Source organism: Glandiceps talaboti, chromosome 21, assembly GCF_964340395.1.
Source record: "Glandiceps talaboti chromosome 21, keGlaTala1.1, whole genome shotgun sequence".
NCBI classification, from domain to species: Eukaryota; Metazoa; Hemichordata; class Enteropneusta; family Spengelidae; genus Glandiceps; species Glandiceps talaboti.
The window spans coordinates 12029485-12051554 of NC_135569.1; the positions used below are offsets into that span (position 1 = coordinate 12029485).

Sequence of the window (22070 nt, forward strand, 5' to 3'; positions counted from 1 at the left end):
AGTCAAAACAGCTGTATCAAATGAATATTAATGAGTAATAGCGACAGCCCGTCAGTTTGTGATGGATTACTACTGACATGTGCTGTTCGTGCTTCGCCCACCATGGGGTTGAACCACAATTAATGCCTTGAGACACAGGGTTGATTTGACGGTATAAGTGAAATTAACGTAGTACGGAATATGGTCCATCAGGAACTAGACAAGTTGACACCTGGCAGCAATCTCTCAATCAGCCTGTAAATCAGGTAATCCATCATTATCATCATATTAGGCCGTAGCCACGATGTATGGACATTGGCGATGAATAGGACATTCTCTTGTGGCAGTCCATAGTCCACGAGTCAATATTTGTAATGAATTGTATCCCGGGATTACCACGGCGGTTTTTACCTGAACTATAATTCGCTTTTTGTTGTTTTTTGTTGTAGATCATATAACTGACTTGGTAATGCAGTGTCCTAATGTCCACCCAGATTGTAAAAGTTGTACTGAAGTCTTCGATTCTAGACAAGGTAGAGTAGACATTTGTCATTATGACAATATGTAAGGTTTATTTTATACCACAGATGGCTCCTTGTGTCATTGATTTGTTTGTCATAGAGAGCTTTTCCTATTATCTATAAATTAAACCACAAAGATATACGTTTTCCGCAATTATCATACCCAAGGTTTGAATTTACTAGACAAGTTACTCCATCCCCTCCCATACATTCCCCATTCAACAGTACCCCACCCCTTCCATACATCCCCACACAGTACCCCACCCCTCCCATACATCCCCATACAGCAGTACCCCACCCCTCCCATACATCCACATACAGCAGTATCCCACCCCTCCCATATGGCAGTACCCCACCCCTCCCATACATCCCCACACAGCAGTACCCCACCCCTCCCATATGGCAGTACCCCACCCCTCTCATACATCCACATACAGCAGTATCCCCCCCCCTCCCATACATCCCTCACCTAGCAGACAAATATCGCCTGAAGACAGTGACTGACTAATCATACTTAATTACAACATTGACTTTCAGATGAACCACTAGTTACTCCTCTAGTTGTTAAAGCCATGTATCGTCGTTCCAAGGCTTTATTTGAATTGGGTAGCTATCACAGGGCGTTAGTGGATATCGGTCACTGTGTCTATTTAGAAAAAGATCAACCCATGTTTGACAGTCATATGGAAAAAGTGAGTATCTTACACTTTAAGTGTGTGTGTGTGTGTGTGTGTGTGTGTGTGTGTGTGTGTGTGTGTGTGTGTGTGTGTGTATGGTGTTCAAAGGGTGATTTAGGCATGATGAAGTGTCTGTCTGTCTGTGTCTGTGTCTGTGTGTGTGTCTGTCTGTCTGTCTGTGTCAATGTATGTATGTATGTGTGTGTGTCTGTCTGTCTCTGTCTGTGTGTGTGTGTGTGCACGTGTGTGTGTGTGTGTGTGCGCGCGCCTGTGTATGAAATATAAATAACATTGGGTGGGGCTTTTTTTACTTCACCATACCTACATCACTAACTTGTGAATTTCATACTCTACTTTCCAGACTCTTCTGAGATACAGAGATAATGGTGGATCTGAATGTCTAAAAAGATGTGGATACTGTTCAAAAGGTGAAGGTAAAAAACTAAAACGATGCGCTAATTGTGCAGCTATCTACTGCTCCAAAGACTGTCAGGTGAATGCATGGGAAAAGGGACATAAGTCCAATTGTGGTTCACATGCAAGGAAGTAAACAAAGACTGTAACTATTTTTAACAAATCGCTCATTTTAGTTCATGTATTCTCTTATTATTTTGACTTCGATTGCATTAATCGTTTGGTTTTAGTGTATAAATGTGGTTCATTTTATCTAATTTGCCAGTTAGTTTTATCTCAGTATCCTGTATTATTCAACTATCGGTTTATGTTTTTATATGTATGTTATGCACCGTGCTTTAAACAGTATTTCAGTGTTAGATCCTCTGTCCGCCATGTTGTGGTTATCGGAAAAACAAAGGATTGTACATTTTGGCCACTAGGAGTGCTGTTCGGCAGCAGCTGTTTGATTGGATGATAGGTCCAGAGTGTGGTTATATAAAAGAATTGAAATCTTTTTGAAAAAGGTTGAATTTCCTGTTGTGCAGTAGTAGTTCATATGCTAGTTTTTTTTTGTTTTTTTTGTTTTTTGTTTTTCTTTTTTATGATGCATTTGATCATCAAAATAACAAACAAGTGAAAGACTACAGCATGTGCTAATACTGTTTTCCTGTAGAAGTGTTCCAACATAGCATATAGTATATGGACACAGGAAATGTGACAGTGTGATGCATGATGGGTATGTCAAAGGTCAACTATGATACAGATTACGCATCTTGTGAAATGATGTATTATTGAAACCTTCATTAAAAGTTTCACTGTAAAGTCAGTGTTTTTGTTACGGTTGGGGAACCCTGGTAATAGAAAGAGAGAAAGGGGTGAAAATGGCAGTGGTTCCCCATAGAGTCTATGGTAATTTTGTTTGCGAACCCAGGTAAAATGACATGGGAACGCCGGTAGCAAAAACACTAAGAAGTGGTGATTTATTTGTTGTTTTGACGCAACATATATATGTATAAACGTAACCATTGTTTCCTACAAGAGGTTGTGAATTCCGTTTTTGCATGTATGATTGTAGAAATCACTCAAGTGTTCCGTTCTAGAAGTTATGGTTTATTTGGTGTTGTGACACAACGTACATATTCTTTTCGTATAAACATGTACGGTAAACCCGTATGTCCGACAAGAAATGGAATACAATTGTTAAATAGTATTATAACGGTTCGTATTGCACGACCAAAACATTCTAGTTACCTGCGAGTAATGTTTCACCTGACCTGGTCGACAGGCTTTGTCAAACTATCTGTTTGTTATGTCATACCGCTTGAATATTTTCAAGCAAATGTTAAATAGCTTAATGCTGTGCAACGTTTTCCATAGCACAAAGGTGTTGACTTGAGTCAACTTCTGTCTGAGCTTGGAAATTATATCAATAACTTTTATTTAAAACAGAGAGAGAGAGAGAAAAAAATAGACTCCTAGCTCTGAAAGATGAAAAGAGATGTCAATATACATGTAAGTTGTTTCCATATCGTTCCAATACATGGAGTTTGAAAAAAACTTTTTATGTGGCGACAATCATAAGAATTTTTTGTCTATTTTTATTGTATAATCATAAGTCGTCTAGTTCCTATATGAATCATTATGATTACTATGATCATCTCCACTCACGTATAGGGAAAGTCGTTATTCTAGCACAAAAATCTGGGGTACCCCCGCTGGGCGAATGGTAAATGACACGTCAGTAGCAATTCATCACAAATTGACAGGCAGTTGTAATTGGTTACTTCCTCTAGACAATTGCTCATTAACCAAACTCCACCTCTCCAGTTTGAAACTAAAATCATGTGGGGATGCGATAACGTCATCATGTTTATATGAACACAGTCGGTGGTAGCACAGATTTCTGTGCTAGAATAATGACTTTCCTTATACATGAGTGCAGATGATCATAGTAATCGCAATGTGTCATATCGGAACTAGACTAAATCATAAAATAGTTTGCTTTTTCTTATTTTTGTGTACAGAAACAATATATTACAGAATATAATAGTTAAACAATCAAAAAAAAAAAGGGAAAAAAGAGAAAGTGAGAGACAGGTGAAATCTGAAGAAAGCGAAATCTGAAGAACGTAAAATACTATGTAAACTCAGCAGTAATACCAGCAGTATTGTTTAAGTATGATACAGATACAGTTATATGGGTAATCTTTTAAGTAAGATGTAAACGCTTACTTCATGGAAGTCTAAGAATTATGAAGCCTTCAAGTTTATACAAGATACAACTGTGGAATGAATAGCGTTGACTTTACTTGTATGAAGGTAGCTAAGAAAAACTTCATGCAAAGATATAACTGTGGAATAAATAGCGTATACTTTGGTTGTATGAAGTGAACTAAGAAAAACTTCATGCAAAGATACAACTGTGGAATAAATAGCATATACTTTTCTTGTATAAAGCGAGCTAAGAAAAACTTCATGCAAAGATACAACTGTGGAATGAATAGCGTTGACTTTGCTGGTATGAAGTGAGCTAAAAAAACATCATGCAAAGATAAATGTAGTTAGTCAGACTGGAGAAACTCAACTTACATTGTCAACATAGATTAAAACATTCATCAGTATGTAAACTCCGCCACTCACTCAGGCGTTAATGATTAACAACGATGAAACTTTTAGTTTATAGTTGATGTAGAAATATATATCTGTGAAGATGAGAATGCTCTGTTATTGGTTGTTGTATAAATTACTGCTAAAATGATGTAGGCTTGGTGTTTCAGTCGTGACATGACATTTAATACACACACTCAGACAACTTCTAATTTAAAAGAAACAATTACATAGGTGCCTTGCACAGTAGTGATGTAGAAGTAGTCAAGTTGATATGTTGATTATCTGAAAATAAACAATTGCAGCCATTAAAATCATCAAGTCCATGTGTAACATTTTCATTAGAGGCCTGTTTTTACTGCACTGTGAAAGAATAGCAATGCTTATCAGTGTTCAATGTGATTGAGCAAAGGATCCTGCGATGTTTATTGTGTCTCTGTTATTGTTAGTGTAGAGTTGACATATGTCTAGCTCTTATGTCAAAAACGTAATGTCCGATGAGTAAAACACCAAGCCTACATCATTTTAGCTATAACTTCATAGAATGATAAAAAGCTTACAATATAGAAATCACTTTACCAATACTTACCCTCAAAACCATAGTTAGTACATTGCATAATACTTCCAAGTTCTGTTGAAGCAGTTAGTAGTCTACCTGTAGACTTCAAGGACTATCATGACTATACTATTTTGCTATCCTCACTGACATTTTGATTAGATATTTTGAATCTTCCCTCGTCCTTCCAAGTCTACTCAGACTCCTATTTCCAGATAGTCTTGAATGGTATTCCACCATAGACCATGCTTGGTCAAATACATAATTTGACATATTTAAATCGTGCAATCAGTATATGTAAATCAAATTCTATTCAAATTTATGCTAATGTTTTGCATACATTATGTGTATGGCGTGGTGTGGCTTAATGTGTCATGTATTAAAGATGGTTAAGTATGTAACTTTGATCATTGGATTTTAGATGCACTTGTTAATGAATGTCTTGTGACGTGAGTAACCATCATGTGGTGGTGACAGTCCCTGCTTGGGTAGGTACCCATGCTTGTTAGGGAAATTTCAAAGTACTCCTTTTTTACGATTCCATGGACCCAGATGGCTATGAAAAATGCCGCCTTTTCCGTGAAATTTTTAACAAACATGCTTCATCTGGGATTGCCACCACTGGGACAACATATCATGTTTGTCTGTCCTCAACAATCTGAGCACTGACTGAAAGGACGACGTGACACGACACGACACAACACAACACAACACGACACAACCTTACATCTTCATGTACAGACTACACATCAATAGGACATAGAGATCCTGATGGTGTGAGAAAAGGCAGATATGTTATAAAAAATGTATTCATGTAGTAGTTGCTCTTTTAAACATGTTTGTTGATTAGATAGATAATATTCATTTTAAGTATCTTCCAAAAACTACTAACCTTGTCCTTGTAGCTTATTATCGTCAATAAAATGATCAAAAATGTGAATATTTGTAGCCTGAATTTTTATCAACCAGCGAGCAAATGAGAAACGTCTTAACACAACAAACTCTTCTCTGCTAGAAATAAGTGTATTGAAAACATGAATTTTCATGACTTTGTTAAAATGACAAGATCATAGAAATAGGCCTAACACTTAATCATGAATTGATGATAGAATTGTACTAATTTCCTCCCAAATTATGACCAAAATTTTTTTCTGTAAATTTTTGACAAATGTCGACTTTATTTTAGTCTAGAATGATAGAAATAATACTTATTTGTGAATTGTGTTTCTTTCAGGCCAAAATTATTTGACAAAAGTCTTGTTTTTCTGTGACTTATTGACACAATTCAACTGTATTTTAGACTGGAATCATAGTGAATTGATGACAAAATTGTCAGTGGTCCTTTCCCGCCAAAATTATTTGACAAAAATTGTTGTTCGTGTTTGAATTTTTGTCACATCTCAATTTTATTTTAGACTGGACTTGTAGATTAGGTCACTGTATGTTCAAAGATATCAAGATTTTGTGTAAGTTCCAGAAAATGGTCAACAAACCTTAAACTATAGTTTTACTCACATCACAATCACTCGTCACTCAAAGACAATGCCTCGAATTTACATTTGAAGGATATTGATTTATTGTAGTATAATAAACAAGTTAAATAATGGAATGTTGGAGTATATCATTATTACAAGTCATACGGATGTAGCATACAAGTTTATCAGAAAGACAAAAGATTATATAGTTTGGCCGCTAGGAGCGCTGTTCAATAGTTGCATGCATTGGCACAAGTTGGAGACATTCTCAGCCAGTTAAAACGTTCTGCTAGCTCTGTTTCCAATGATGTAATTTGACAAACTCACAGATTTGTTTAGCCACATGCCACATGTTCGTGACTGCATGATGAGATTTTAACCCTCACTTTTCCTCATGGAAGGGGACAGCGCTCATGTGACACTTCTTTCGAAAAAAGGACTGCAAGGTGGGTAAGTGCAATATGGTGTTTATGCAAATAAGAGTTTTCAAAAACATTACGCTGCACCTTGAAAACTTTGAGATATCAGATTCAAATATGCAGAACATTTCAAACATGTCGAGGAAAATAGGTGAACTGATTCGATTGCAAAAAGATCTACAGGATAATTCTTAGAATGTCGGCAATCATTCGTGGCCTTTTTGCTACGTTTTATCTAAAACTGAAGTCGTCGCCTCGCTCCGATCCAGAGCAATACTATAACCGCGTACTGATGTTAGTATTCAGTGCTGCATGCTGCGGAGCAAGGCGACGAAATTTGTTTTAGATGAAACGTAGCAAAAAAAAGGCACGAACGGCTATCGACAGTCTAGATAATTCTGTACGAATCTTTGAAAGTGTTCAGGCAAGGTAGACATTGCATAGCATTGTAATTACATCACCGTAATATATACATGTACGTAAGATCATAAATACCACAACAGCAAAGTGGGCAGTTTACAAACTCCCCGGTAAAGTAGGTATACACACAGACTTCCTTGACTGTGGTATACAGGGGATTTTAGCTCGCAAAGGATATGTATCAAGATCAGTGAGACTGATCACAAGGTTTCATGTTGAGATAGACACAATAAAGATAACACACAGACATACATTACACAGCGTCTGCTCTGTCTTCGGTTACAGTTCTGTGACGTGTGTGTTTTTATGATGAACAGAATAGAGTAGACAGTGTTGTTTGTGTGTTATCTTTATTGTGTCTATCTCATTATGAAACCTTGTGACCAGTCTCACTGATCTTGATACATTGTTTTTTTAGCATTTGCAAGCTAAGACGAAATCTCCAGTAATAATTTGTTGCTATTTTTGTCACTTCATTTACAGAAAACAGTCCACTTTTCTGATTAGATAGATTACTTGATAGTACTCAAGACACTGGCTTGATGTCTGTATGCAAACAGATACGGTCTGGACCTGATCGATTGTTTTGTAAAATTATGGGATGTCGGGGATTGATCACCAGACATAGTTAAAATTATGACATCTGCCGCTAGTTACAGCTATTGGCGCCGTAATAGAAACTTTTGACCAAAGACTACTTGCGGAAGATAATTAATGCATGGAAGCCAGCCGAATATAAACAAAATTGTTGGTTGGCTCGGCAATGACAATTCTTGATAAATATACAGTAATGTTCGTAACTTTTTTGTCGTGCCAGGCGATGTTTTGTTTTACGCTATTGGTTTTCATTGTATTAAAGTCATTTTATCGGAATTGTTTCTTGTACTATGCAAATATATCGTATTGTGGCGAGATCGAATAACTCATACGCGGCACTTCAAACACGGACAAAATCAACACACCAAATCACTTATAAAAACAGCACTCAAGCTTAAAACAAACCAACATCTGCATATAAGTAAAAAATAATACATTATATATTGCTCTTTGAACTTTACATTTGGCAAGATGGGCTCAAAAAGCGCCCTCTTTGATTTGGCGTTGCAACGTCCTTTGTTTTCATGTAAATCACATCGTAGGCTACTGTATTACGCAGCCTCTGCCCATCTGTTTATTCGTCTTCGATTTCAGTTTTCTGAGGTCCATGTGCTTCTCGTCGATTTGTAAACCGAAATCAGCGACCATCAATGCTTCAGGGAATTTCTTGTTATCATAATTATACTGCGCGTAATTGTAGAAAACCCTTGCAAGGTTTGCTCGACCAGGCTTCGAGGTTATTATACTCAGTGCCGCCGACGCGTTGAGATCGAGGGCCCGAATGTAGTCGTTGCACGCCGGGTGCTCTTTTTCGTGAAGAAGATAGATATGGCCTCGTGCACAGTAGTCGCTCATCAACGGATTTGTTTTCTCTAGCTTCAAAACCAAAGATAAGTCTCTTTCGGCACGGTTATATTTTTCCAGACGGGCCAGACATTTCGCTCTTTTACGGAGAATATCCGGTTGTGTGGCATTCGTTGACAAGACGGCGAGACTGTGATAGTGTAGGGCTTCTTCGTGTCGGTTCTTCCGACTCAAGTTTTCCGCTTGATTTGACGCAAACTTTGAAAATGAAAATATAGAAAAACGTAGTTATTCATCTTAAGTATTACATTTTGCTGTTTGGCTTACAGTCTTAAATTGAAAGCTTTACTAGCTGTAAGTAAATTTTTGGAATGGTTGTGGTGATCATACTGCCACTTAGTTGTCAGATCTCTTACTTGTCTGTGCTTTAACTTAGGCATTGCCTTTCTGATTATAATTTGAGCGAAACTTCAGTGCTTCGATGTTATAAAAAATAGTACCAGTAGTTCTAATTCATTTTCTGGTCTGCATTTTCTTCAAGTCGATACAAATCATATATCTTCCTTCCTTACCTTAGCTAATTCTTCGTGTTGTTCGGGATCTAATACTTTCAATACAAAGTTAAGTCCTTGTAAATCATCTTCAGCCAGTTTACCTAGTTGTAACACTGCCTGGTCCATGTTACCAAGTTTGACGTGTATTAATGCGCACCTAGCAACTGCTGTCAGATCATCTGGGGATAGTTCCGTTACTTTGTTCAGGTGGGCAAGAGCGGTTTCGTAGTCACCTGACGTGAACAATGAAAAATTATATTTTAATGGCGTCAGTGCAACTGTAATAACAACAACAACAACAACAACAACAACAACGACAACATAAACAACACCGAAATCACCACCACCAACACCTCCACCACCACAACAAAAACTGTTTTTACAACACTACTACCACCAATACCACCACCACCACCGACATCATCACCACCACCACCACCACCACCACCACCACCACAACAACAACAACAACAACAACAACATAGTAGTACAACAACAACAACAACATCAATAACACAATATCAGCAGAAATAATAATAAAGATAACAAAATGATTGGTATTGAACCTCACACCAGTCTAAACTTAAAGAGTTTAGTTTTTAGATTGTTTATGAATGAGCAAAATATCAAAGGTTCAAAGACCAATAAAAAACGTATCTAGTGTTCTCATTCTCGCAAACCAGAGCTGTCATTTCTCTTCCACACTGCAAAATAACTCTTGGCGGCGCGTCTTATGGATCGGACAGTGTCGTAAAAGAGGCTGCCGTTCTTTTTACGACGATTCGTGTTCTTGAAGTTAATGATAACTGTATATGGTAACTTATAGTACGACGATGTGTTCTGACAGCTAGCACAAATTGTCTAGAGATAAAACAAGGTATCACACACTTACCCTCCACGATAAGGGCATCAGCGTACAACCCATGCCAGGTCGAATTCTCCTCATCCAAAGCAACCAGTAATTGACCGATGAGTTTCGCTCGAAGTGTTCGCTTATCGTTCTGATTGGGCGAGTCTTGAGACAATAAACTCATGGTATATTGGTGCAGCCAATAGATAACGAGCAGACGTGGTTGCTCTGGCAACGAAGCAATGTGATTCTTGGTGTAGTCAAAGTTTACGGTGAGAGCCCGAAGGTAGTCTACCACAGTCTCCTGTAAGAATTTAGAAATAACAGCATGTTTGGGTCAGGTTATGCATCATCTAAAAAAAGGTGTTTTCTGTGCTGTCTGGTAACAACGCTCACAAAATGCCTTATATGACAGACAGTGAGATTTTTCCGGTTATATACTGTAACAGAAGGTATATACTAGTATTATATGTATGTATGTATGTATGTGTGTGTGTGTGTGTGTGTGTGTGTGTGTGTGTGTGTGCGTGCGTGCGTGCGTGCGTGCATGCATGCATGTATGTATGTATGTATGTATGTATGTATGTATGTATTTATGCACGTGTGTGTATGTGTTCCCAATCGGGGACCATACACTGTGACCACTTTTGTGAAAGTTGGTCATGATATTGATATTCCCACCTTACCCAATAATATGTTACACGCTACACGTAGAAGATTTTAAAAAGTCACAGATAACAATAGTGGTCTTCTTTAAAATCATTATTGCTCCTAGCAAGTTTGACAGCACCATAAAATACCCATCACTGATCACAACAGGTCGCTCATTTCCAATCATTCCGGCATCAGTCTATAGTCGTTGATGGCGCTAGCTCTACAGGTTCCCTTGCGCAAGTGAAACTGTCGGTTGTGGTCGTTGGGTGAGCGTGTGGACCGCAGCCTTATTTAAAACTGAACTGTCCATGATATTACATTGTGAATGAACAGATCAGCAAAGTAAAATAAGTCAAAATACCTGTTGATGGTTAAGTGTTAACTGCATACAAGCCCTTCCACATAACGCTTCCACGATGTTTGGGTCGTGGTTTAGTACGGTCGAGAAATCTGCAATTGCCGCAACTTGGTCACCTAAATGGGCGTAACATTCAGCTCTGGCAAGAAGTGACTTGGTCGCTCGTACACCTGATGATGTGAAAAGGAACAGGGGATTAAAAATTATCACACACATTCGTCAACGAATGTTAATCCCTTGCGGAGTTACGAAAGCTGGCTAGAGGAATAACATTGACCCTACACGAAATAATCCCCGAAACGAAAGAGGATATCCCCCAGGGATGTCCTTGGTTTCAGAAGGCGAACGCCATCATTTCGATGTTCTCTCCGTGTTCAGATCTATGATCGTTTAGACCCTATACCTACAACACAATACATGGTAGATTAACTTTGTGATATTTTTTCTTCAAATGTTCAACGAACTATTTTTGTTCGGTTGAGGTTTAGAGGGCAGACAAACTGCTAAACAATATAGGAGAACTCACCAGATGCTGCTATGGCAACAGTGAAGCAATCAATGGCATCTTTAAAGGTCTCCGGAGTTCTTGATTCTTCGAGGAGCTGTACGGCGTAACGATGTGCTTCGTTTTCAATGGCGATGCGATCAGCCGAGTCTATCTCAACAAATGCCGCCGCTATACCAGTGGATCCCTTCATTCGTAGAACATCCAGGTAGTCCTGGGTAACAGAGAAAATATGAGTGAGTGGCCTTCGCTTTGCTAAGTTAGATCGACTGGTGGGGCACCGGGACGGTAAACACACAGCACGCTTCTTATGACAGCCAGAGACATGGACTTGAAAATGGCATATATACGTGTGCACGAACGCCATACTTAATGTGAACGCGTCGACAGCAGGGGAACAACTGCGAAATTCAAAAGTTTTTTTTTTCACAGCTTTGGTCTGAGAAAACTTCTTTCGCTTTTATCATTGTCAAGATCGCCACTTTAAAACAAAAGGTTTGAATAATTAGTCTAATTAGTCCTCTTAGTGAAGTTTGTACCAACAGTGATTAAAAAGACAAAAAAGAATGGCCATGGGAAAGACAAACACTTTTGTCGACTGGACAATTGATACAGATAACAAGCTATTAACATATTGACACTAATCACGCAGATTTCTACCTTCTGTCTATACTGAAAACGAGGCTGTTCAGTATAATCAAGTTTTGCTGACTTCAGACAACCGTAGAGGGACGTCTCCTATCACAGACAAATAACCAACAAAACATCACTGCACAAACTAGGTTTGCCACTAGTATCTCAGTTCTGACGTCACAGACAAGGACCCTTGTCTTTGGTTGATCCTCAGACCATTGTCGATCCTTATCTGTGGTTCTGACGTTGCAAAGGCCACTTGTGGATTATGACAAGGGTCTACGACCCTACCAAATACGGGAAGATGTTTTGCATTATATACCAGCCTGGTATACTATACCACTATTGAGAATTTCTACAGTGGTCTGAGGTAAAACACTGACAATCACGCAAAACGGAGATGTATGCCTTCAGTGCTACCTTCGCTCTATTTTGGAGGTTCAACTTCGAACCGGGGGTCCCTGTGGTAGTATACGCAATAACACCCCGGAGGGCTGGGACATGGTTGGGGTATGTATGTTTGGCCTATATGCTACAACGTTCTTTGAAAAAGAAAGAGAGGGCGCTGTTCATTGACGTCTTCATAAAAAATTACAACTCACTTTTACAGCTTGATTAGACTTGCCAAATTTCATCCTGAGATTAGAAAGATGTACCATGGCTACTTCATTGTCAGGGTGTCTGTCTACAAATTCTATCAATTCCCGCTCAGCCTCGTCCTGGCGTTGCAGACGACGTAAAGCATCAACTTTTAAAAGCCAAGCGCTGACGTCATCTTCATCCAAGTATTTCAAAAAGTCGGCAATGTCAAGAGCTGTCTCTAAAATTCTAGATTGAGAGAAGAAAAATATGTGTTTTGATAGATTTTTTGGCGGCAAGTGTTTACTGCAACTTATATTAGTGTAAATATCTCAAAAAAGTCAGAAGTATCGAGAGTTGTCTAAAAATTCTAGATCGAGATGTTTTCGTCACCCGTAGATTTTTTCGAACCGTTTACTGCACTGTAACTTTTAGTGTAGGTATTTAAAAAAGTTGACATCGTCAAGATCTGTGTCTCAAGATGATTTTATACCGAAAGAGTAAAAAAAATGTTATCCAATGAACTGTTTCGAGAAATGTACTGCAACTCATTTGAGTCTTTTGATAGGTCGGCAAGAGCTGTCGCTAAAATTCTAGTTGAGAAAATGGAAAATATGTGTGTTTTGGTGGAATTTGTTTATTGAGGCAGTCATATAATGTTCATATGTGGTAAATTTGTCTTATTATGATGCTACAATATACTCTTTACGTCACTTTGACAGTTGAAGGTTTGCTCATTTGACTGAACAAATTTTGGTTCATGATTTCTCATTGACGGGGGAGAGAGATCTTGAGTTTCGAAGCGGCTAGCCTCTAGACTACTTCAACTTGAATGTTATCACCGGTACCCTGACAAAGTATTGTTGACCCCCCCCCCCAAAAAAAAGAAAAAAAAAGAAAAAAAGAAATCTGTCACCAGTTTCGAATTTTGGAAATGAAGTTCACCAATTCAGATGAACTAACCTGCTAAAGAATGAATGCCAAGTTCTTTCATAGATTACAGTCTTCAAATAAGCCCCATATTAGTAATATGTGCTACTTACTTCTTTCCGTTATCGAGGGTCCTTTCCCTTACACTACCGTAAGAGGGCGTCATCTTCCTGGCTCTTTCGAACAGCTCGTGTACTTCTTTGCGTAAAAGATGTTGCAATTTCTGTTGCTGAGGCAAGGGAATAGTATTTGCATAGCCAACACTTTCCATGATACTCATGGAGATTGCTTTGAGGTAGTCTTTAACGGCTGCCCGGGAATCATTTGTCAACAAATTTGCATATCCTCGTCCACAGAGAGCCTGGATACTGTCCGGGAAGTCATCAACAGCACGTGAGAAATCATCCAGACCGTCTGCAAGATCTCCCAGGTGGAAATGACACATTCCCCGCGCGCAAAGTGTGGAGCAGACGTTCTCGACCTCGAGCACGGTGTTGAACATCAGAACAGCTTCTGTGTGGTTCCCCTCGAGGCATAGACATTCACCACAACTTGCCATCGCATGTTTATGCTTCGGTGCAATTATCATGATCAATCGGTAAAACTGTATTGCTTGTTTGATTAGTCCTTTTTGTGTGTCCTTATTCATTATTCCGTTCACCATGCCAACTCTGTTTTCCTTTTTGTACTCATATAAACGTTTTTCTGCCATCTCAAGCGCCAGGACCACAATTTCGCGCTGAGATGGCTTTTTCAAGAGTTTCATCATCATAGTCTTTGTAGACACTTTGTCCATGTGCATTGATGTAATCAAGTCTTTCACAGCAAGTTCACCATCGTCCACCCCGAGATAACAATCACTGCGTAACACCAGTAGCTCGATGATCGTTTTCATGGATGGATTCGATTTGGCTCTTGATCCTTGCAACGCTGACGTCAGCGCCGTGATCGCATCTTTGAAGTTGCGAACTTCCTTCAAGTTGTTGGCTAAAGCTAGCAATGCTTTGCTGTCATTTGGTTTAAATGCCAAAACGAATTTGTGACAGTCAATAACTAAGCGCCGCCACTGTTCAAGTGCCTTTGTTCCTTCGTCTTTAGGCGGATCTGAGTTGGCACACTTTCGAAACAACTCCAAAATGCGTGTCAGGTGTTCCTTCTGACAATTTCTTATATACATTTCAGTTTCTTCCTCATCTTCCAAGAAAGCCTTCAGATAATCCGAGATTGCGTTTTTCTCGCGTTTCCCGATTAAGAGATAAGCTAATCCCCTCTGTAAGATAACACGAGTTGGTTTCAAGGGGTATTGATCAAGCAGACCTGTACATCTATCGATAACTTCTTTGTACTTCTTCTCTTTGAACAGTAAATCAACACGCGTCGAGTTAGCAGGGATACTTGAGGGCGCTATTCCGTGCCCTGCGCCAAGGAGAAATTCGCAGATTTGGTCGCAGTTAATGGTTATTCCATTCCTTGAGCGTTTTGCTTGAGCCTCTTGCGTGCAAGGACACCACTCTTCTAAAGTCTTTATAACAGAATCAAGAGACTCTTTCGGAATCGTTTTCAAATGACCGATTGCGTACTTCGGTTCTTCCGAGTATGCCCGACAGTATGCCGAAGCAGCTTTCTCTAGTCTGTCTTCTAGTCTTTCGACGTCTCCTTCGATACAAAAAGCTTCTGACCGATCACGAGTTAGCGACACATAACTAACTTGTGAACTGCTACTCCGACCTGAAGGTTTACTTCTCCCAGAAGCCGAATTGAAGCCGGAATCGCCCCTGGAGGTACTACGTGAATCAGTCTTTCTATGCTTCGTCAGGTAAACTTCTGGTGCGACAGAATTTCTTCGGTGAGAGTTCGGCATGTTCCCGAAAACATCTTGCACAGTTGAAAACCCGCACCCGGTATGAATGCATAAATCGAGTTTCTTGCTTGATAGTTGTACGTCGTCCACACAGTGACGCGGTAACGAGTATATCGTCAACACTTGCTCTAAAACGTCATCGATAGCCAGAGAAGGGAGAACGCGGATCTTCTTCGAGCGGCTTCCGTCGGACGTCTTCTGGGTAACGATCAGGTATTCCGGACCTGTGAGAGGTTCGCAGAAAGAAAATTAAGGACAAAAAAAATTAATCATGAAAGTGTGACACTCTGACACGCGCCAACTATTTGCGAGGGGAACAAAGTATCGCGTGTCCCCGACACCATTAACGGTAGATACACGATATAGTGCAACCTTGCGAAATTGATCAGCTGGAGTATGGATTTAGAACAGACTTATATATCTCATTTGAATATCAGCAGGTAGTTTCCAATTTCAAGCGTGCACCTTTATACATCAATCTAATAACAATGTTTCTCGATACTCAAGTTTCCAAATAATTCATTCTGTAAGTACTGTTCTGACGGACACCAAATGAAGTGTATTCGTAACGCCACTTCTGTCAAATCAAAAGTTGTATTCAAAAAAGGGAAAATTTCGGAAACTATTTCAAACTTGAACGATACTAGTCTGTCGTCAGAAAAATGGCGCCAAAGTGAAGGAGGGAAAAGCGAATCGTTCAACCTTCACAAATGTTGATATTGCGGCATGTTAAGAAATACAGTATTGGTTCCTAAGCGCATTGGTTTTTTCATTATCTGTTTGTGCAAGCATTTTGACTTTTCTGTTTTGGTAATACCAGACAAAACCCCGCTCTTTTCAAGAACGTTTTTATTTTTATGTTCTGGGTCCACGTTGTGTGTTTCTTGGTTTCCATGCAATTTTTCGAGATATTTTTTACACTACATAGATTTTTAGGGTCGAGATGAGAAAAGTAGGTCGGGTCTGATCGTTCGAACAATACAGTTTGCTTGCTTGGTCCAAAGCGCGGGAAAAATAACACGACAGCATTTATTAACGGTAAAGGGCCACTGAGCATGTGCAGATTAAAGGGACCAAAGCGGTCCCCCACATCCCCCCTACTAAGCGATCGATAGCTAATATGATACCCTGGATATTTGTCTAGCAATTGACATTATTTGTTTGTGTTTACTTTTTAATGTTTATTATTTACTTAAGTCGTTGTGGTAACCTCTGTAAGTTCCGTCTAAAGCGTTTCTCGTTTCACGCGATGTCATCGACGTGCCGTGGGTCAGGTACGCTTTGAGAGACTGGCACTTGTTAGACTTTCGTTTCATTTGTCCACGTGGCTGTGACAAGCAGCCAAGTAATTTCACACTCGAGAGTTTCATTTAAAAGTGACACACTCTCTCCCTAAAAATGGCACAAGCTGAGTTTATAAATGAAATTAATGCCTCAGTTACAGACTATGAATAATGTCACGTGGCCCACTTTGTTGGTTCAAAAATGCACCAAATCATGTTGCGCCGCACCTTCTAAATGGATGAATTCCAGAAAACAATTCTCCTCGCGTACCCTTTTATTTTTTCAGAGACTCAAATTTTTGCCTACCTTTCAACTTTGGCAGGACACAGTCAAGTCTTGTTCACGGAATTTGACAAGAGTTATTGAAACATTCACAAAATGTGATGTCGTCTGCACGAACGGCTGATTCAGAATCACATATCGACCTTGACACAATTTTTAAGAGGGACAACAATTTTCTTGCACGTAGGTGATGACGCAGCTTTTTATAGACGTATATACCACTTTTATGGTCTGTTAGACGAAAGTATGGATACAATTTCCAGATATTTTCATATAATCTAGCCAATTATTTTTCCCGCCAAAATAAGTGACAAATTTCTTGTATCTTTGTACAATTTTGGAACTTTTGTAATTTATTTTAGAATTATCATATTAGTAATCCTTTCTCATGAAACTGTGTCGTTATTTTTGTCAAAAAATGAACAAATTTTAAAAAAATTGTATGAAACATATTCGCCATATTTCGTCACTATATCGCATGTATGAAGTTTTTTATGAGTCTTACATAACAAAGCTCACACACACCTCATTGTATGTCCTGTACTAAGTATCTACCACTTTTTTTGTCAGACGATAGTTTGAACACAATTCCAACCAGATTTTTGCAGGTAACATAACCCCATGCAGTACTAATTATTATCCCGCCGAACTGAGTGACATTTTTTAGTATCCACGTGGAATTCTGTTAATATTTCACTCTATTTTGGTAAATATTACATCAATAACCGTTACTTATAAAATTGCTTTAAATATAAAAAATGAACAAAGTTGAAAGATTTTCGTGAAAACACACATAACACATAGTCTGACTACCCCTAATCGGTCAAGAGGCACTGAGTGTGCACACAATTTCAGCAACCAGAAATTTTCATCGCCATGCCCAAATTTCTATCACAGTACTAGTGATAAATGTCACGTACCCGAGTATACATCTTTGAAGTTGTCTGTATTTTGATTCTATTTTGGAATATATTGTAAGTAACACTTCCTGATTAAGTTGTGTCAATTTTTGCCATAAAATTCAGCAAATGCAAAACATTTTCATGAAAAGGTACATACATTTTGTGAAACATACGTAACAAAGCTAAAGTTTGTGGTCTACTCTCAGTCACAAAGTGTTCATCTCAATTTTTCCGTCTTGTACCTGAATGGCCTTGAATTTGTATCTGCTTGCATACTAAACATTCGAATAAACCTCAAACTTTATTGGGACGATTCCAACCTGGCACCAGTAAATAGACTCACAATGGGTAATTTAAGCTACTATTCTAGGTCAGTGTGTTAATGTTAGTGACTAGCCTAATGGCTGGCGGCGACATCCAAGGTTGGATTCGAAACCAATACGTGAAACTATACCCCTGGCCTGGAACGAGCCAATACTCCTGGCCTGGAACGAGCCAATACTCCTGGCCTGGAACGAGCCAGCTGTTGATTGGTGGGATGACTAAGGTAATAGGTTGAATTTCTTTAAAAGCATAATTTTTTGAATTTTTTGTTCTGCTATATTTTTTTTATATCTAATCGACTATTTTGTTGGTTTGCTTTTTGCCAATGGCTAGTTACTGTCAACTTTGATAAGTTAGTGTGCGAATTGAGACTAAATTTTTTGATAGAGTCTGTATTAGTGGACGTTCACACTTGTGTATAATTTAGTTACAGATGACCATCCCTATAGCAAGCCATTCACGCCAAAAGTATTATTTTATTTTAGCTATAGCATTTTAAATTTTTCGTGGTTACAAACTAATTTTAACTGTTTATGTGTAGTTTTTCTGATGAAATCCACACTTTTATTCCATGTTAACATTATCTAATTCAAACAAGTTTTCATTTATTTGAGATTATTGTTTTATTTTCGTCAAACCGGATTTTAAAAAAAGGATTACAAATATTTGAAAGTCATTAGTTATCCCTTATTCTCGCTAGCCAAGGGATATTGCTGGCGCATCAGACGGTGCCGTAAAGTGGCCTGTAGTTTGACGACGATAGTATCTTTGGGTGGTATCTCTATACCCAAAGTGTACTAAAAGTTTCAAATTGTATGACGTCACATCAGCGTGTTTTTATAATTTATGTGGGGTAAATTTACTGAGTAGTTAGGCAAGTGGTTCAAAATAATTATATCTAAATATTTTGACGGAAAACATCAGATGAATCTCAAATATTTCGACGTCAAGGTTGTAGATACACAGTGCTTTCATCTCTGAAATACTTGGAACGCTCAGCTGTGGCTTGCTACTGTGATGCCTCAGTCCAGGCATAAACTACAGATAACACTTTTACGCTATAGAATTTTTTAGAGGTCTGGGAATTTAAGGACCAGTTCGGATGAGAAGTAAAATTTAAATCCTGTTACAATATAACTCAATTAAATACGCACTTTAGTGTAGATTGTTTTTGTCTACGTCATCATTACTGTTGCATTTTTCTGGATATTATATTTTACCTTCTCTCGAACGTTGTTTCCTAAACATCTAGTTTCAATATGGGATGTATACCACTGAGCTATGACGTCAATGTAAATGACGTATGACGTCAGCGATAATAGTATTGAGCACATCAAAGTCTCAGCATAAAACATAATTAATGTATATAGGTAATGATGACGTTGATGACGTTATTGATTGTGTATATACTCATAGACAGTGCAGTGACACTAGAGCAGAAACTGAAAGGGCCAAAAGTTGAGTTTATACTTTTTTTTTGGTGTGAAGTTTTTGCTATATAATCAAAAGGTACTCGCAGAATTTTACCTACTGATGTATACGTAACCATCCCTTGCAATTAACTAGACTCAAATCTGACATTGAGGTTTAGCTTATAAGCAATACAATGCCCTTTATTATTCGTATGAAAATGCCCAGGAAATCTCTAGCTTAATGCTGGAAATAACTGTTCAATCAATATATGCCAGAAGACAATAGTACGGTCATATGAATTTACCAGTCTATAATTATAGACACTCGCGGTCTATGGTAATTAACTTAAAGAATCCCAACAAAATGTCACGTGACGTGGAAAGAGAGAATGCCTATCAAATTGTTTTTTGCTGGAAAATATGTTGTGCAGAAGAACTGAAAATTAAGGTACTGGTAATATACTTTCCGATATCGAGGCTGTTAACCCCAGTCTCAAAACACCTATATGTGGTTCATTTGAGAGTAAACTTGGTCTTCGGAATTCCATGGGAAGGACTAAATTTACGTTCTGCAAGTCACAAAGTATGAAATTAGAGATACCATGGTTCCTGTTTGTGAGTTCGAACTAAAAGACGGAAGTATTATTACACTACGAAAAAATGGTTCGGCAGCTAACAAACATAACGGGACTCTGTTAAGTTCTGCAGTACCGGTATCAAATCTCCGTGAAGTTTTGTGTGCTAGACGTTCCTATAAGTAAACGAACCCACAAAACTGTTTCAATTCTGTAAGTCTACCGTACAGTTGCTCAGTGGGGCTTGAAAAACAGGTTGATTGAATTATGTTAAATGAGTGCCGCGTCGTCGACATGTCGGCTATTGAAAGTTAGGTTTTTTAAAAGCCAACACCCTCAATTATGGTGAAAACTGGTATATGGTCGTATCACTGAACAATAATCTAAAAATATTTTCTGAATATTCGGAGAATTATGTAGATATATAAGGAATTATCATACTTACAATTTGTGTAGGGTTCGGGCGGTGTGCTGACGACAGCTGACCTCAAGTCTTCACGCTGAAATCTGTAATATAAGATGGACACTCGATAACTGGTTCGATGTTGAGAGCGAACGGGGTGCTGCTAATACTGGGTAACACAATCCGACTGATAATAGTACTGTTATAACATTTAAGAATTTTGATCCCGAAAATTCCCGAACCCATCAAGACAAACACTTGACAATTGGTTCGAAGATGAGAATAAACGGGGTGCTGTTTATACTGGTTTACATAGCCCGGCTGTTACTATGATAACGTTTATGAATTTCCATCCCGAAAATTCCCGAACTCATCTAGCCCACGGAATATAATGAAATGCATGAATGCCGGGTGATTGATAATTAATTTATGCGTTGTTGATTTTTATTTTAAAAATAGGTAGAAAAGTGATAGGGCGGTGATACTTGCAATGTGTTCATCGCACCAGGGGGTCGGCACATATGTTGTTAATTGTCACAACACGGTTGTCATTAGCAACGAAAAGTTACCGCTTTTATCATAGCGTATGTATTCCGAACTGTTGAACTGTTTATTGGGTAATTTTGAAGAGTGAACAGAAACTTTATTTTTACGGACATTGATAGATTAAAGGCACGGCACTAAGTTTCACCATTTGCGATGTTTGGGGCTTATTAGCAACTCATTTGACGTTCATTATTTTCGCCGAAATTGTCGTCAGAATTCGAAAAATGGATCTTTACAATAGTTCTAAAATATAACATGTTAGAAATGTTGTTTTGTTCCATTTTATGAAATTATATAAAATATTATTATCAAATTAAACAGGGAGGAAATGTTTTTGAAAAAAAGTGAAATTTTTCCGTACAGGTTGCAGGTAAACCTGTCACCTTTAGTCAACTGTCGTTGGCAAAATGGACTTCAATGGAAAACAGTTGAATTAAAACAACGGACGCGTACGTTCATCTGGCGCAACAAAAATCTCACTAACACTGCTTCTTTTCATCACCTGGCAAGACAAAATGTAACAAACATTGCTACATTGTTTCATGAGCTACTGTTATCTTTGCAGCTCGTTGCCAAATCATTACATTGTAACAATTTTTTTCAGCCATGTTGGGTTAAAATGCTACAATTGTACTTCTATTTTCGACACATCGAACGATAACATGTAGCATTATTTATCAGATTGTTGTCAAAACAGATAATACAATATAACAATATTACATTAGGCCAAAATAGAAAAAGAGAAAAGAATTGTTTCTGGTCAGCGCGCGCATCACTTTAAATACCCCTCATCGATCTTTTTGTGTGTGTGTGTTTGCCCATCCCATGCAGTCTGCAGATCCGGGGGCCCGGGAGAAACACAAAAATAACTCTCCCTACATTAATTGCTACTTCAGTGAAGACAACTGCAGAGCCAATCATGAACAAGCAAATGCCCCACATACACACTTGCTGTAAAGTACTAAAT

General features: G+C 38.4%; 1 protein-coding gene across 1 annotated transcript; it reads right to left on the reverse strand.

Moving 5' to 3' along the window:
• Window positions 1-6351: 6351 nt before the first annotated feature.
• On the reverse strand, window positions 6352-20819 carry LOC144451177 (uncharacterized). Its single transcript, XM_078141974.1, has 8 exons — window positions 20600-20819; window positions 13628-15599; window positions 12608-12833; window positions 11394-11586; window positions 10871-11037; window positions 9898-10159; window positions 9024-9238; window positions 6352-8709 (listed from the first exon to the last, which is right to left on the reverse strand). The coding sequence occupies exons 2-8, from the start codon at window positions 15373-15375 to the stop codon at window positions 8191-8193; spliced, it is 3330 nt and encodes a 1109-aa protein (XP_077998100.1). The 5' UTR covers window positions 15376-15599; window positions 20600-20819; the 3' UTR covers window positions 6352-8190.
• Between the last annotated feature and the right edge of the window lie 1251 nt (window positions 20820-22070).

Bases quoted from the DNA above. Each gene is read 5' to 3' on its own strand.
- LOC144451177 (XM_078141974.1), bottom strand. From the start codon at position 15,375: ATGCCGAACTCTCACCGAAGAAATTCTGTCGCACCAGAAGTTTACCTG. The intron at 12,834-13,627 runs GTAAGTAGCACA...CTCTCAATCTAG, and splicing joins ACCCTCGATAACGGAAAGAA to AATTTTAGAGACAGCTCTTG. The intron at 10,160-10,870 runs GTATTTTGACTT...AAATTCTTACAG, and splicing joins TAACACTTAACCATCAACAG to GAGACTGTGGTAGACTACCT.